This window comes from Grus americana, chromosome 28, assembly GCF_028858705.1.
Source record: "Grus americana isolate bGruAme1 chromosome 28, bGruAme1.mat, whole genome shotgun sequence".
Taxonomy (NCBI): domain Eukaryota; kingdom Metazoa; phylum Chordata; class Aves; order Gruiformes; family Gruidae; genus Grus; species Grus americana.
The window spans coordinates 2,384,961-2,399,606 of NC_072879.1; the positions used below are offsets into that span (position 1 = coordinate 2,384,961).

Here is a 14,646-nt window from a genome sequence, read left to right on the forward strand (position 1 = left end):
CACATGCCTTGCTCCTTTTTTCCTTTTTATACCATTTGTTTCACATTCCACTAGAGGCCACCACAAACCTCATCAAAAAAAAAAAAAAAAAAAAAAAAAAAGAGGGGGCACCTGCAGTATTAAATGGCAAAAGCTCCTGTTTTATAGGGAGATTTAGAAGTGGAACTTGGATGTCCCTAGAAACAACTTCTTTTCCCGCTGTTAGGAGTAACTCCCAGATGTGACTTGAAGCCAGCAAATGATCTCAGGCTGTGAGATCAGATTTTGCTGAGTATACAGGGTTAGACATGTTCGTTACTCTTTCCAGAAGATCTCCTATCCAAACAATGCATTGATATTTGATTTCCTTGGGAAATATTGGCCATCATGGTAGCCTTTACTGCGTTTGTGTATAGAGGCTTAAAAGTTTCAACATTGTCTCCTGCCTTGCCAGTAGAAAGTTGCTTTTGTCCTTGCTATTCACCTGAGGCGCGGGCTTCCTGGAATTGTGTGCGTTTTCCTGGAAGAAGTGTTGAAGGGTGTAATGGCTTGTGCAGAAAGCATTCAAAGGCTGAAAAGATGTCAAGGAGAGACAAGGCAGCTGGAGTTTAGGGAGAGCTCTCGGATTCCACTCTTATGATAGGTATTTCTCTGGCCGTCATTGTCTCAGGAACTGAATGTCACTTACACCCAAAGTGTTTTGGCTTGAATAAAGGTTAATGGAAGAAACTGACTGCTGTGCTAGCCAAAAGCAATTGGCCTTTATTGAAGGAAGCATTGCAAATACGGAGGATCAAACTTCTGGTTTCCATGTGGAATTAAAATTAGAGTAATTCTGTGACCATCACAATTAGGCTAAATATGTATCCTTGCAACCTTTGGATGGGAAGAGCAGTTTAGATGAAGCAAGGACTTACTCTGAATCTTTACACAGACCGTGATACTGAAAAATATTGTGAAAAATATTAGATTTGCTTTTGTGGCTGTTTTTCAGTTTTGGGTGGGGTCAGGAGAAGGAATTGCCAGAAATCTCCAGAGCCAGTTCATTCCTGTGAGATTTTTGGTCTGATATTTTCTTGAAAACTCAAGAGGTTTGGATTAGTCTCCAGACTCCATCTTTCTGGAGAGCTTCCCACCACTTGTGAGCCTGTGTACACGACATTTTTCCATTTCTCTAGGGGTGAAAAAAAAACCAGCCCATAGTCTGGATGATGTTAAATTTTCCTCTGAGTTTATAAATGATGTACAAAGAAGCACGATTTTTGGATAACGCCAGTAATCTGTAATGTCTCAAAGCTTATGAAAATAAAATGTGCATGTGAAAAGAGATGTATGATAAGATGAACTGACAGTATGTGCACCAGGAAAAGCAGGCATTTAGTAGCTAGTGGCTTCTTTGTTTCCACAATCCATGACGTTGGTGAAACAAGCAGTTTCACAAATGAAGCTGTTTACTTTAAGGCTAATAGGCCTCTTGAATTGTTTCTTTTGACTTGCACCTGTCAATAACTTTCTAGTGGCCTGGACCAGGTAGCACAAACATTCCCTTCGGCTTTGTGAAAGCTGCAACTTGAATAACATTTTTGAGTCCTACCGCTATGCTTTCAGGCCTGAGTGGGGAGATACTTTTGCATGAGAATAGCTGAGCATTTAACGTTGTTATCTAACCAAATGTGAGTGAGGGCTTGGCTGCCTGGCTCTGTGCTATTATTTCTGTTTGAAAATTCATCATCATTTTGTATGAGATCTCTCTTTTGAGAGAGACAAAGTGCTCCTGCTTCTGAGGACGATACCTGTCCTTCCCCACCCCCAGAGCGTGGGCCCTGTGAACATCTTTGTCTATTCATTCCCCTGACAGCCGTAATTATCTTTGACAGAAAGCCTATGGAACACCTCAGGCAAACACTGGAAGGGGGACAGCAGCGTGGAGAATATACTGCCTTGTGATATAATGGGGTCTGTCTAGAAGATACCAGGTTTGTCATTCTCTACTCATCCTTGACGACCTGGCATCTTTCTGTGGTCAAGATTTTGGGAACAATTAATAAAGGCATAAAAGGCAGTTTCCAGGAAGAAGATCCATTTTTGTTTGCTCAAAATCTAACAAAAGTTATTAATCAGTTGAAGTGAGGTATAAGCAATGAAGATTGAGACGATATTCTGCTCTACCACCATCATAAGAGGAAGAACAATTTTTGTGGAATACTAAGGCTCTGCTGTAATAATAAACCCGTTTTCTTTTTTCAAATTCAAGATTCTCATTTTACATATGGATAATGACACCACTTGAGAGAATAGCCTTGACAATCTGCTGGTGCTTCCTATATTCCTCTATTCTTTGTGCTCTCCATGAATCTGCTAGTCATCCTGATTCCATGGCAATTGAAGAAAGCACCTACACTTGAAGAATTTTCATTGTAATTCATAAAGGCTTTTTCCCCCATTTCCCTTGTGTAAGAAAAAGTCATATTTCTGCATGCAAGTGTTAAAGTACTCATATTAAAACTGAACTTAAGTGCGTAGTGTCTTCCTAAGATGAGACAAAATGTATTTGATTTAGTGATCAACTTCTTTCCCCCCTTTCTCTGTCCCATCCAGTATTTTGAAGAGTTGAGTTGGGAGAAAGCAATGGTCAGGTTTCTGACCTCATGCTTTCAGCATCCCCATAGCCAGTGAAGATGTGAGAGGGGATTAATACAATGCGATCTATCCTTTCTTCGTCTGTATTCAAGATAACTCTGATTTTCAACACTGAAAAAGTTTGTCTCTTGCAACAACTGACTGCAAATTGCAGTTTTACAGAGTACCTCAACAGTGGTCTTTTGATCACTGGTGTCCTGAAAAGACCCGATTGCTTGGTGTTGGGTTTGCTTATTTCCAGCTGTTAAATCACACCAGATATCTTCCTTCTGTTTTTTGGTGTGTGGTGTTTGGTGGGGTTTTTTTAATGTAAGCGGTAGAGCTAATTGCTATGGAGAGGTTATGTAAAAAAGAGCAAATGGGAAGAAAAAAAATGGCCCCTGTTGCAGTCAGTAAGAGAGGAAATGTCAAGAGGACTATCATTAATCTTGAATCAACACTTAGTAAAAAGCTACAGCTTTTTGCTGCATGTATCCAGGAGGCCTGAACAGGTTTGCTTAATATAACTTCTGGCGTGGAAAATTTCTTGATGTTCCCTTGAGATGTCCACAGAAAGGACAGCTTTGTGGTCTGTCTGAACACAGTTATTAGAACTACTGGTCCAGCTTGTTGGGAAAGGTATCTTACCACTTCATACTTCTGAGGCAGAATAAACTGTGAAGTTCAAACTGTGTGTCTTTGGGATGTGACCATAGAAAGCACAGTTCTGTCTCCCATGAATGGATGCTAACCATTTCTTGGCACTCTCTATAAAAAGCAAGGTTTTCTCTGCAGCCCCAAGCCAAATGTTTCCCTTTTTTTCTGCTGTCCTGCCCTCTGTTATGTATTTGGCTGTGCTCTCTGTCCCAAAGGTGTCGATGTTCTGGTGGTATTAGGTATGAATAGATTGTCAAGTTCCTTGGGATCTTCCTTGCTGAAAGGCACGATGGAAACTTCATCTTTTTCTTGAATCTGCATGGCAAAAGGCTAATGGCATGTGCCAGCTTGTGGCCAGAAGGCAGTAATTTGAGGACAGCAAATACTCATCTATGTAATACTTGTATATATGATACAGAAATAGTATTATTCATACACAGTATGTGCATTTATGTATGGCTACTGGACTAATCACGTGCAGACAGCTCCAGCAACATATCAGAGTAGATTTCCAGGGTCCCTCAGGTTCAGTATTCTGCCTATGAAGGAGTCAATGCCAGATGTTTCTTTTGAGTTAATAGTCTTGGTACATGATCAAAACCAAGTCAATGCTCCCTAAGAGAGGTCCCTAGACTATTAAAAAGTGTACGTGCTGTCTGCCCACCTACATGTGTGATCTCAGAGCATTGAGCACTTCCAGTCCCTTCTGTAATGAGACAATTCCTGTTTACACTCTTACTGAAGACCCCTGGATTACACAATAAGAAGGTTTGACCATTGAGATGAATTATATACATCATTTAAGGGAAAAGAAAACCCAGTCTGCTTAGAAAAGCTTTTGTTTTTAAGGTTTGCCATCCCTAAGAGTTTTGGGAAGTGACTTAGTGCATACTGAGCAACGAGTGAAAGCAATCAGTAAAACTGTGTTATTGTCATTATGACTCTGGGAGGTGTCTTTTAGTAGCAAAAACCAAAAAGGGAGACCACGGCCAAAGCAGTTTTACTGAAAAAAACCTGCATACTCTAAGCATTAATGATACTCCCAACAATAATTCCCAGCAAGATGTGATGGCTTCACCATTGCATCAGTTTGCATCTCTCTTGGTCAAAACAGCCTTCAGTCTTCTCCTTTTTTCCAGTACAATTCAGTTAATTATTCCCAGTTCCCTCAATGAGTCTGAGCTCCTGCTGGCTCCTGGAGCAATAGTAGCTTATTGTTGCAAATGAGCTTAATCCAGTGTTAGAAGTCTTTATTGTCTCTAATAGAAAATGGCATGAATAGTAAAGGAAAAAATGTGAGATGTTTCCTGTAAGGTTTTAACAACCCTCCTGGGTGTATGATTATGACATATGCTGGGGAATAATTTTGAGCAGGGTGGTGGTGGGGAGAAGGAGCTCTGGCAGCATTTTACACCCTCATTTGTAAGCCTCATTACAGCAAGCTACTTGAAAGAAGGGAAGGATGGGAGACAGCTCTTCTTGATCTGAACATGCCACTGCTTTTCAGCCCCTTGGGCTTCTGATTTGTCATAGTTTGGTTTTGGAAGGCTTAAATGAGAGGCAGAGCAAAACTGAATGATGACCAGTAAGAAATTTGTGGGCCCTTTGACTGGCCTCCTGCCCTCAGTTTTTTTAAAAAGCATTTCAGTTCCAGGTGTCTTAGTTCTCTTCAGACAGGATTATGTTGACATCATGTCTCAGCCATTTTGGAAGGGGTAGGATTATCAGTGTGGGACCCAGGAGTGTGGAACATTTGACAGTGCTGTGACCTTTCTAGAGACAACAAATTAGATTATCAAAACTCAGCAAGGCATTGGGAAGTTCCATATTTTAAATGAAGGACAATGTTCAGGGTGATTTTGTAGCCCTGTCTCTGGATAGACCTTGGACCTATATTGCAGCTTTGTCACCAGTCCTGTCGCTGGCTTCGTCTCCAGCTGCTCCTGAGCAGACTCCCTGGATGGAGCTACTAGTAACCAAGTAATTTAGTAACCAAGACTACCTGAACAGTCTAGGTTAGCTTCACTCATGCTTCCTGCTGCTCTCTGAGTATTGGAAGTTCAGTATCACATCTGTGATGAAACTGAACTGTGATGTTCTTACTGCGTACTTAGACACTTTTTATTTGTTGCAGGGTGATAGTTGTTTGATGTTTTCTTCTCTTGTAAAAGTACAGCTTTTCTTGCTCCTCACAGTTCCTATACCACTGTGTGTTGTTCTCTCAGCCAAGGGGGGCAGAATATGTCGCTTCCAGGAAGATCAGCCACTTACAGTGGTGGTAAGGCTGCCCAGACAATATGTTGTATCACTTATTTTAGATGAATGTGCATTTTCTTTTTCTTTTTAAGTATCTTTCCCTGCCAATGTTTGTGAATGAAGATTCCCCTTCTTCAGAGAAGGAAGACGGTTTAGTCTTTCACAGTGCTGGCATGAGCTTTGGGCTTCCAGGTTCACTTTACTTGCATGGTGTGACCTAGTGCAAGCTGCTTAGCTTCCGAGTGATTCCATTCCATGTCTGTAGAGCAGGATTCTTCCTTCCTCAGAATAGTAATGTGGCAATAAAAAGTCAGGCCATTTAGCTCTCTCATGGTTGCTACAAATTGGTTATCTTCTTTGGAGTCTAGAGAGATCAAGAAATAAAAAACCTTGTGGGACAGGAGCTTCTGATTGTTACTGGTAGCTTCCTAGGTCAGGTCCAGAGGCGCAGGGAATCTATCCTGATGACACACTTAGAAATTTTGAGACTAGCACCATTTTTCCCCCCACCTACCCTAGCATTCATTGAATTAAAAAAAAAAAAAGAGGCAATAAAGGCAGCAATTTCTTGATGTGGGTTTGATGGCTTACAAAGGTCTCCGACTTCTGAAATGTGCATTTGTTGTGTTGGCTATTCAACAGCAAAAATATTGGAAACCCCCTACTCAGGTCATACTGGTTCTGGTTGCTATTTTTGATTGGGGTTAGGAGCTGAGGATAAAACAAAGAGTTTGAATGTGTTCTCAGCTCATTGGTCTCTTTTTTGTGGGATTCCTCCCTCAGACATTGGAAGGCATCTCTGCGCCTTTTTTCAGAAACCATTTTGCAGCTATTTTTATCCACTAACTTTATGGTGTTTGTGTTTTGTAGCATTCTAAAACAAAGAAAATGTTCAGGGTAAAAACTGATGTTCCCTTGAAAGTCAGCCTTTCTCATGCAGAAAAGTCATCAAATAATAGTGTTGGAGGAAAACGGACCCTTGGGGAACTCTAATCGTACTTCAGTGAAGGCCCCACTTTCTGTGGCATGAGGCAGTAGCTTCCTCCCAGGAGATGTCTCTGTCACAGTGTGCCAATGCTGTGATACTGTGGTTGTGACCCAGTGTTACATTATTCTGCCTATTGCCACAGCGAGTTGTGTCACTTATTTTTTTTAGCACGTGTAAATGGCTTTGCTGACATTAGTCAAATTCCGTTAGTAGAGTAGAAAACAAGACGAACGAATGATAAAGTTAGCATAGCGCACAATGGAGCCATGTCCATTTATTATATTTTGCAGGCTTGATTCTCTGTCATTGCACTTTGCCATTGATTAAATTAAAAAAACCACTAAAAGTACTTATAAAAGGTCTTCGGTGCCTTGCTTTCCTGAGGAATTCAAAGTTAGAGACATAAACCAGACTGCAGCAAGCTGTAACTCTTCAAACATGTAACAAACCACAACCTGTACTGGATTATTCCATCTTGCAATGAATGAGGTATACGGAGAGGGGATGAGGATGTTCTTGCCTATTGACTGATGGATTTTGTGTATAATATTTGCATCACTTCAGGTGTTTATGTTAAATAATTAATCTGTCTTCCATAAAGCATTGGTGCTATTCTTTACATCAATTAGTTAATACCTAAACTTTGTTACCTCAGGACTGCAAATAGCTCTAAGTACAGATCATTTAGGGATCCTGTTTGTTGAGATTGTGTTTTAGCAACGGATGAAATAAGTATTTGTACATAATCAAGCTGTAAAATCATGTTTTGCAGACTTTTGAAACGTTTTTGTTTTGCCTGGGAGCACGTAGTAGAAAGGTAGGACAAGACTAAAGATTCTGCTGGCAGCTGGGCATCAAACTTCAGTGTCCAGTCCTTTTCACAGTGTGTATCTTTGGAATTTGCAAATTTTAGACAATAGCATTCAAAATAAGTACAAACGGGAAAAAACTGTGCTGTGAAATTCTGATGTACTGGGCTTCTTACTGAGCTACTTATGAGTGAAACAGAAATGAGTATTGCATAAACATGTCAGGTTGGTTCAACTTCAGTTGTAGTCTAGCAGTTCACCACAACAGATAATGTATCTTCTGAGTCATAGTTTATGTATTGTGACAATTAACAAAATTCATGACTGATTAAGATTTACTTGAGACTTCAAGACTTTTATTTCTCTTTGAACTGCGTAACTGCTGACAGTCTGCAATGACTACCATCATTTTTCATCTCCACCTTTCTATATTGATTGTATAAAACCTGGAAGCTGCATACATTCCCAGGCTCTTTTACAAAAGTATAGAATTGAAATGCAAGTTTTCAAATATATAGTGCTACTTCAAAGAAGGGACTAATCTGAAGCAATGGGCTTAAATAGCATCCCTCAGAAACATTTTCTAACAGTGGGAATGTAAAGCCTGGGGTGGTTGTGGAGTCTCCATCGCTGGAAGCACTTAAGAACAGGGTAGAGAAGGCTTTGTGAAGAGTGCCATAGATACTATTGATCTTGTATTGGGACAAGATGGATGAGATGTTTTTTGAAATCCTTACTCGTCATCTTTTATATAATTCGGTTTCTTACGACCATAAATGTATAAGAAACATTGTAAAACACTTAGCATACCATTTCAGAGGGTGTAGGTGTTTTTCACTTATTTTTAGAACTTGACCTTACAAGACTGAAAAATAACTTTTTCCTTCTGACTTTAGTTGTTCACTTGGCAAAGATTAGTTAAAAACAGAGAGATGGAAAATATTTAAACTTTAAACTACTATGAGCTTTTCTTTTTGTTGTTTGTTTGTGTGCTGGTTTCATTTGTGATGTCAGCTCCAGTCAGGGAAAAAGGTGTAACTAACCTGGCACTGCACAGAGTGCAAAAACACTTTTACACTGAAGCCCAAATAAACACTATCCACTGTTCACTTTTTCTTTTTTTTAATCAGTAATGCTTAAAAAATGATATTGACAAATCTGGAAGATGTTTCCCCATCAGATAATAACATGTTCAGATATATCAGCTACTTTTTAATTTGTCCTTTTGAAACAGACACAGGCACCCAGAAATAACCAAGTCATGACCAAACACCCTCTGATCTGCTACTGTGTGTTTAAGCTGTGTTAGAGTAGTGATTTACAGGGATTTCTTGCCCTCAGATCTGAATATAGAAAGGTATGAAATGAGTCCAAGGAAAATAAAGGTAGGAATGACCTCACCCTGTGGAGACACCGTGTCTTGCTCAACCTAAGAAAGCTCTATAGAAACTAGCTATGTTTTAATTTGTACAGTGATTTTCTTACCGTAAATGAATGGAAATGATCCCAGGAACTGTTGCAGACTAAAGAGACATGGCTTCAGGTTTCTAGAAGAATGTAAAGATATATTGATTGCTTCCTTAATATGCAGAAGATTTACTTGTTCAAATATTTAAAATTGGTGTAATGCAGATTTAATATGCTTTCGTTCATTTAATTTAGAATAAGTGAGCAATAATAAGCACTATTCTGTCACCACGCTGTTCTATACCAGTTGTTGCTGAGGGAAATAAACATCATTTTTCATCAGTGAACAGTCCTGACTTTACTGAGTTTGAGAACTTTCATTGTCTAAGTACATACTCACAGTTTTCCTCTTGTGCTGTAACACCACAGCTAACTGCAAAGTTACTTAGAACTCTGTGCTCCTCGTGAGCCAGTTCAGTGTAGTCTCCAGTCACTAATAAATTCATTATTAGTGACTCTCTTGCAGAGGAGAACAGACGGTGATGTAGTTGCAGATTGTCCCCTTTGCAGATTGTCCTCTTCCCTGTGAAGAGATCCAGGTTTGCTGCTGATAGCCCTGAATGTTTTAAGTACTTTGGTGACTTATCCATACAAGGTATTCTTCAGAAGAGAGGGGTTCACTCTTTGCCTTTTGTCCTTTGCAGTGACTCCAGGAGCCTGGGAGAGTTTCTTCTTTTTAATGTCAATTATTTGAGTTTCTTCAGTCCATAGTAAAAAACAAAGAAAATTATCTAACCTCTATAATACGGTTTTGATGAGTTCATTTGGATGTTCAGTAACAGGCATATTAGAAAATATAATGAATGATACATATAACTTGATTACCAGTGTATAGTATTATAAAAGGGCATGTGATCCTGGGCAGCTGCAAGTGTTCAGAAAAATGCTGAACTCTGCACAGAGGAAGCAGGACCCTTGATAGTCATCAACAGCTCTTCCTAGATACAAATACCGCTCCTGTGCTGGCTGCGGGTCACATTGTTTTACAAGCCAATTTCTCATGGTCTCAGAAGTGGTTGCTTCCAGTCAGCCTATTGTCTCTCCTCAAAACCTGGGGGGGTGGGGGGGGCATTGGCGCCTGAAAACTTAGAAACATAGAAGCTGGATACTAGACTTTCAAGCAACTTTTTAATTAGGTGTCTGACTTTAAGGTGGGTTTTTTTATGTGGGTTGGTTTGGTTTTATGTACTGATATAATTGAATAATACTTTACTTAGCAGAAAACATCATTACTGCTCATACATATTTTATTTGCCTTGTATTGAATAGTTCCTTTTTTCATTTCTTTTTTGTAGTACTAGGATTTTGATTGTCTCATCATTCTATATGGACATATATTTCTCCATACAAAGCAAATATGATGTCAGTCGTTTCCGAGGTGACCTCACAAGCGACCCTTGTCCATTCTTCATTCCATGTGAGTTACATTTCTTTCCTTCTGGAGTTTTATGACTTCTCCCCATTTGGAAAAAAAAAACCCCAGATTCTTTCTGAATAGTTGGCAAGAACCTTCCTTTATTAATGACCTATCGGGCTTCTGTTGAAGTAATGTGCTTTTCCCTTAACACTCTCCACTATCAGAACAGGTACTAATGGGCTTCCTTGCTTGCCATCTAGCAGGGTCCTGGACTGAGCAGTCTGCGCAGTCTGAATGTCTCTCTCACCTCTTGACAACAGCACCTTCAAACGTAAGCTGGACAGACATCAACTGTCACTGTTTCAGGTGAAAGACTCGGTCTCTGTGGGGTGGATGACAGGGCATTTTTCATTCACTCCCCATTTGCTGCTCTAAAATAAAAATTGTATATAATATTTCCCAGAACATCACTAGAAAAACCAGTATATTTTCTCTATACTTTAATAATCACTTGCCATGGTTTTGATTTGTCCAGAAGGACCTAGAAATGCTAAAACCTGGGAAACTGAGTTGTTTTGAGATCCAGCTAAACCACTTTTGCTTACCACAAGTATCAAACACTCAAAGCTGATTTACCTGTGGGTTGACAGCAAAAAGTCACTTGCTGTCTGTAACATGAGATGGCATGTGCACCAGACAAGCAGAATCATACAAATGCTGCCTAGGTAACACATGCAAATTAACTTTATTTTCAGTATAAATTTTCTTGGTGCAAGAAAGTGTAAAATCTGTCTGCTGCACCATTCCCATAATATAAAACTAATAATACTTATTTGCTTACTTTAGTGATCATGCATGCTCCCCAGCGCCTGCAAGACTGCACCCAGTTACCTTCGAGAATTGTGCACAGCCACAGGGATGGGAAGTTTTTTCCTGAACACGGGAGGTCTGAGGTAAAAATGAGAAAAAAATCCTTTATATAAATATCCAAGGATCCTGCTGCTATAACACTTTAAAGACTGACCTACTGTTTCCTGGGGCTTTCCTGTCTGTGTCCTCAAGGGTGTTGTATGATCAACGTACTGACAGATTTCACAATCTAACAGTGAGAATGTGTGATCAAGGATTTCACTGGTCTTCAGACTAACCTTTTTTACAGGTCACAGTTTAACTTGCAATTTCCTTGATGTAGTAGCTTTAAGATTTTCTTTGGGCAGGTTTTCTTTGGCTGCTCTAGATGCGTTTCTCAATCCGCTCTGTGTCTTCTGATGGAAAGTGCTGGATTGAGACTGATGGAAAATGCTGGATTTAGACTCATTCCTTCACAGACAAGAAACAGCAAAGTCTACCTTCCTTTCATGCCGTCACTTCTGCACTGCATCCTTCCTTTAGACAAGCCTGGGTGGGGGGTAACAAGAACATCAGCCTCTAAAGGCTGGTACATTTGCCCGATCCCTCTCTGAAGTAGGATGTGATAGCTCCTCTTTGGAGTTGGAAGATGATTCAATAATTCCACCCCAAGTGTGAGTGGTGAAACTGTCTTTTGGGAGTTTAAAGAGCCTTTTCTGAAACTCTAGTGAAGTCCAGATGTCTCGTAGCTTTTGTGATCTTGTGAGCACTTTTAGAAGGAAAATCTGTGAGGGATAGGGCTATGAATCATCCATCTATCCTGTGTCCGTGAAGAAGAAATAAAAACCCCAATCCAAAAAGAATCCATTTAATTCTGGAATTTTCTGACCTATTTTGGTGCAAGCCGGTCTAAAAAAAAAAAATTAAACTACTCTCCTGATGAGTTTCTCATATTGTTTACTTTTGTAACGTTCTCTGTGGACTAGCAGCCAGAAATGACGTCCACCCCTCGTCCAGCATCAGAGAATAAGAACTTCAGAGGAAGGAATGCAACTTCATAAATAGCAAACCACAGACTCTAATGGGGAGCAGAGGCAAACCTGCAGGTTAAAAATTTGTTGCAAGAGAAGCCCACACATCCACACTGCCTGGAGATTCAAAGATGAGTTCAGCTCTAGCATTTGTTTTTCTCCTCTGCCTCTCTTGTCCTTTTTCATCATGTCAGCAAAGAAGAGCAGGTAAGTCATTTTAATTATCTCTATATTTTCTGGACTTGTATGCTTTCTAGACTCCTATGAAAATTCTGTTTTACAGAAGGGAACGAGGAAGAAAATAACATTTCGACTGCATCTTCTGAAGCCTAAAAGCAATGTTTAGGAATTTTGTAGTTTCATATGAAACTTGAAGCTTAACTGTGTAAATGTTCAGTCTTAGATTTTTCCCTAGTTCCCTTCCTGAGTAGTGAAGTTATTCCAGGGCAACTGGAAATTTTGTTGTGCTTTGTAATGACCTGCAAAAGACATTTTACATTAATCTCCATTTTGCATGTGATTTAAGTTAAAAAAAAATCAGATCATACAGCAAGTCCTATAGCAGTATCCTTAGATATTCTCTCTGCTTGTGCACATAGAGCTCAGGGAAGCCCTGAATTCTAGGGACGTAGCCATGCTAAGTTCGTTACAAAACTTCCACCGTTAGGGGAATGCTTAACTCCACAAGGATCTGTGAGATCCAGCAGACTCAGACTGTGTACCAGAGATTCAGGTGTTTGCTTGTGGAGACAGAACAAGTTCACGGAGAAGGATGCATGGTAATGGAAATGTCTGCAAGTGCGGATTTTCTTTGGAAATAGTGCCTGAGAGGTTGAATCATTATTGTGAATTTGAATATTAAAAAAAACCCCCAAACTTTTATTTTAAATTGCATCTTGCTACTGGGGATGGAAAATTCTTCCCAGGAATAACGGAAGCTGCCTGAAGCCTTCATGCAGAACTTATTCAAAACCTCTGTTTGAAGTTAGAAATTATATGTTAGCTTGTTTCAATAAAATAAGAAACATCACTTTAATTCAGTCTTTCTGTCTTAGAATGACACTTTTGTGGTACTTTCAATTGAGTTCCCAAACCAAAATGTAGTGGAGAGGTTACAAATATTCATAAAGTCCTCTTGGTTTTGTGCAGGGAAGACCCTTGAGGCTTTCAGGCTCATTTGTCACATGAGAATGCTGAAGTTGCACTGTCAGTAGCACAGGCTCACATCCTGCCTTTGGCACTGGTAAATTCTTCATTCTCAAGGAGGCAGACCCCTAATTCCAGCTGATTTTCCCCTGAACACACAGCGCTGTTTGTAGAAGATACTGCTATTTCTCTCTTCAGAAAGGTTTGCTTACACTGTAAGCAAGGTGTGACTTGTGTTAGAAGATCGATTAATCTAGAAAAAACTAGAGAAATGATGTTGTACTTTCTCATGGCAGACAAGAGAATACCAGAGTTGAACTTTGTGTCCAATTGTTTTTAAATGGTTCAGGTTTTCTTAAAACTTACATAATTCTAGAAACAATGAGCTACTTCCATTCATTCTTCTTGAGCGAAGCTGGAGTATAGACTAGATTTTAGCATGTCTCAAAGGACTAGGCAAGTCTAGAATCTAGCAGATGGGAGGGAAAAGTCACGGTAATCTGCCCTAGATGACCTTATAGGATGATTTATGTCCTCTGTTCAGCATAGCTTAAACAGGATTTTGCCATGTTGCATGGCTGAGTGGATGTATCCTTTGTGCCCCAAAGCCACTACATGGCAATTTAAAATTGCCGCTACCCAAAAAGAACCCGTCTCCAGCAAGAAAAAAGTCTGTACCTTGAGAACAGGCGAGGCAACGGCTGATGTGCCAGTTCTCCACGTTCAGTGCTTGGCAGCACGTTTGGGATAGACTCAGCAAAGAGCCTTACTTTAGCGGTGCCCTTCATAGCAGCTTCCACAGCACTGAATTATTAATTTGCTTCTTTTGGCAGCAAAGCCTTCCTATGTGTGAACTGCGGAGACCATGCCAGATTAACAGCTACCACAACTGCCAGACTGCCAGGCCAATTTGTTTGCTGAGGGGTAACTGTTACGTACCTGACAGGCATGGCTGATTATCACTGTCTGCCCTGCCCGGGGCAAATTCTACCCCATGTGCAAGTCTCCGTTACTTCCAGCAAACTTCTTGTTAGGAACTAGGAAAGACTGGTGTGGAGGAATCTGTATCTTCAATATTAAGCTGAAGTTAATAGTATCAGTTGGGTTTGTACTACTAATGGCTCTTCTGTGTTTCTCCCAACCACTTTGGGTTTTTTAGGAGGTGAAGTTGGGCCAGAAATGCTGGAAGAGATGAGAGAAACTAACCGTGTGCTAACAGAAGTTCGAGACTTGTTGAAACAGCAGGTAAGTGAGAAAGGCACCTAATTCCTTATATGCTGCACAAGAGAGATCTCTGAATCCTCTACCTTATGTGCTGAGTTCTGGAACTGGGGGAGACTTCTTTTGCATTAGGTGAAATGAGCAATAGAATTATTGCTCTGGAAGCCAGATCAAGCAGTGGTCTCACAATTAGATCTGTAATTCTGAGATAAAGTGGATTCATTTGAATTCCAAATTCTGCTGCTTAGAACTGTGTCTGCTGAAAAA

The 14,646-nt window shown here is 40.1% G+C and overlaps 1 protein-coding gene across 3 annotated transcripts in view; it reads left to right on the top strand.

Annotated features, from left to right (window-relative positions):
- COMP (cartilage oligomeric matrix protein) overlaps positions 1-14,646 on the top strand; it is a 37,849-nt gene that overhangs the window by 9,493 nt on the left and 13,710 nt on the right. For all 3 annotated transcript variants that reach the window (XM_054805778.1, XM_054805779.1, XM_054805781.1), the window contains 5 exons: positions 10,071-10,192; positions 10,393-10,463; positions 10,979-11,085; positions 11,968-12,219; positions 14,318-14,403. In XM_054805778.1, coding sequence (XP_054661753.1) covers positions 12,144-12,219; positions 14,318-14,403 — 162 coding nt within the window. In that variant the 5' untranslated portion in view covers positions 10,071-10,192; positions 10,393-10,463; positions 10,979-11,085; positions 11,968-12,143. The remainder of the gene's footprint in view (positions 1-10,070; positions 10,193-10,392; positions 10,464-10,978; positions 11,086-11,967; positions 12,220-14,317; positions 14,404-14,646) is intronic.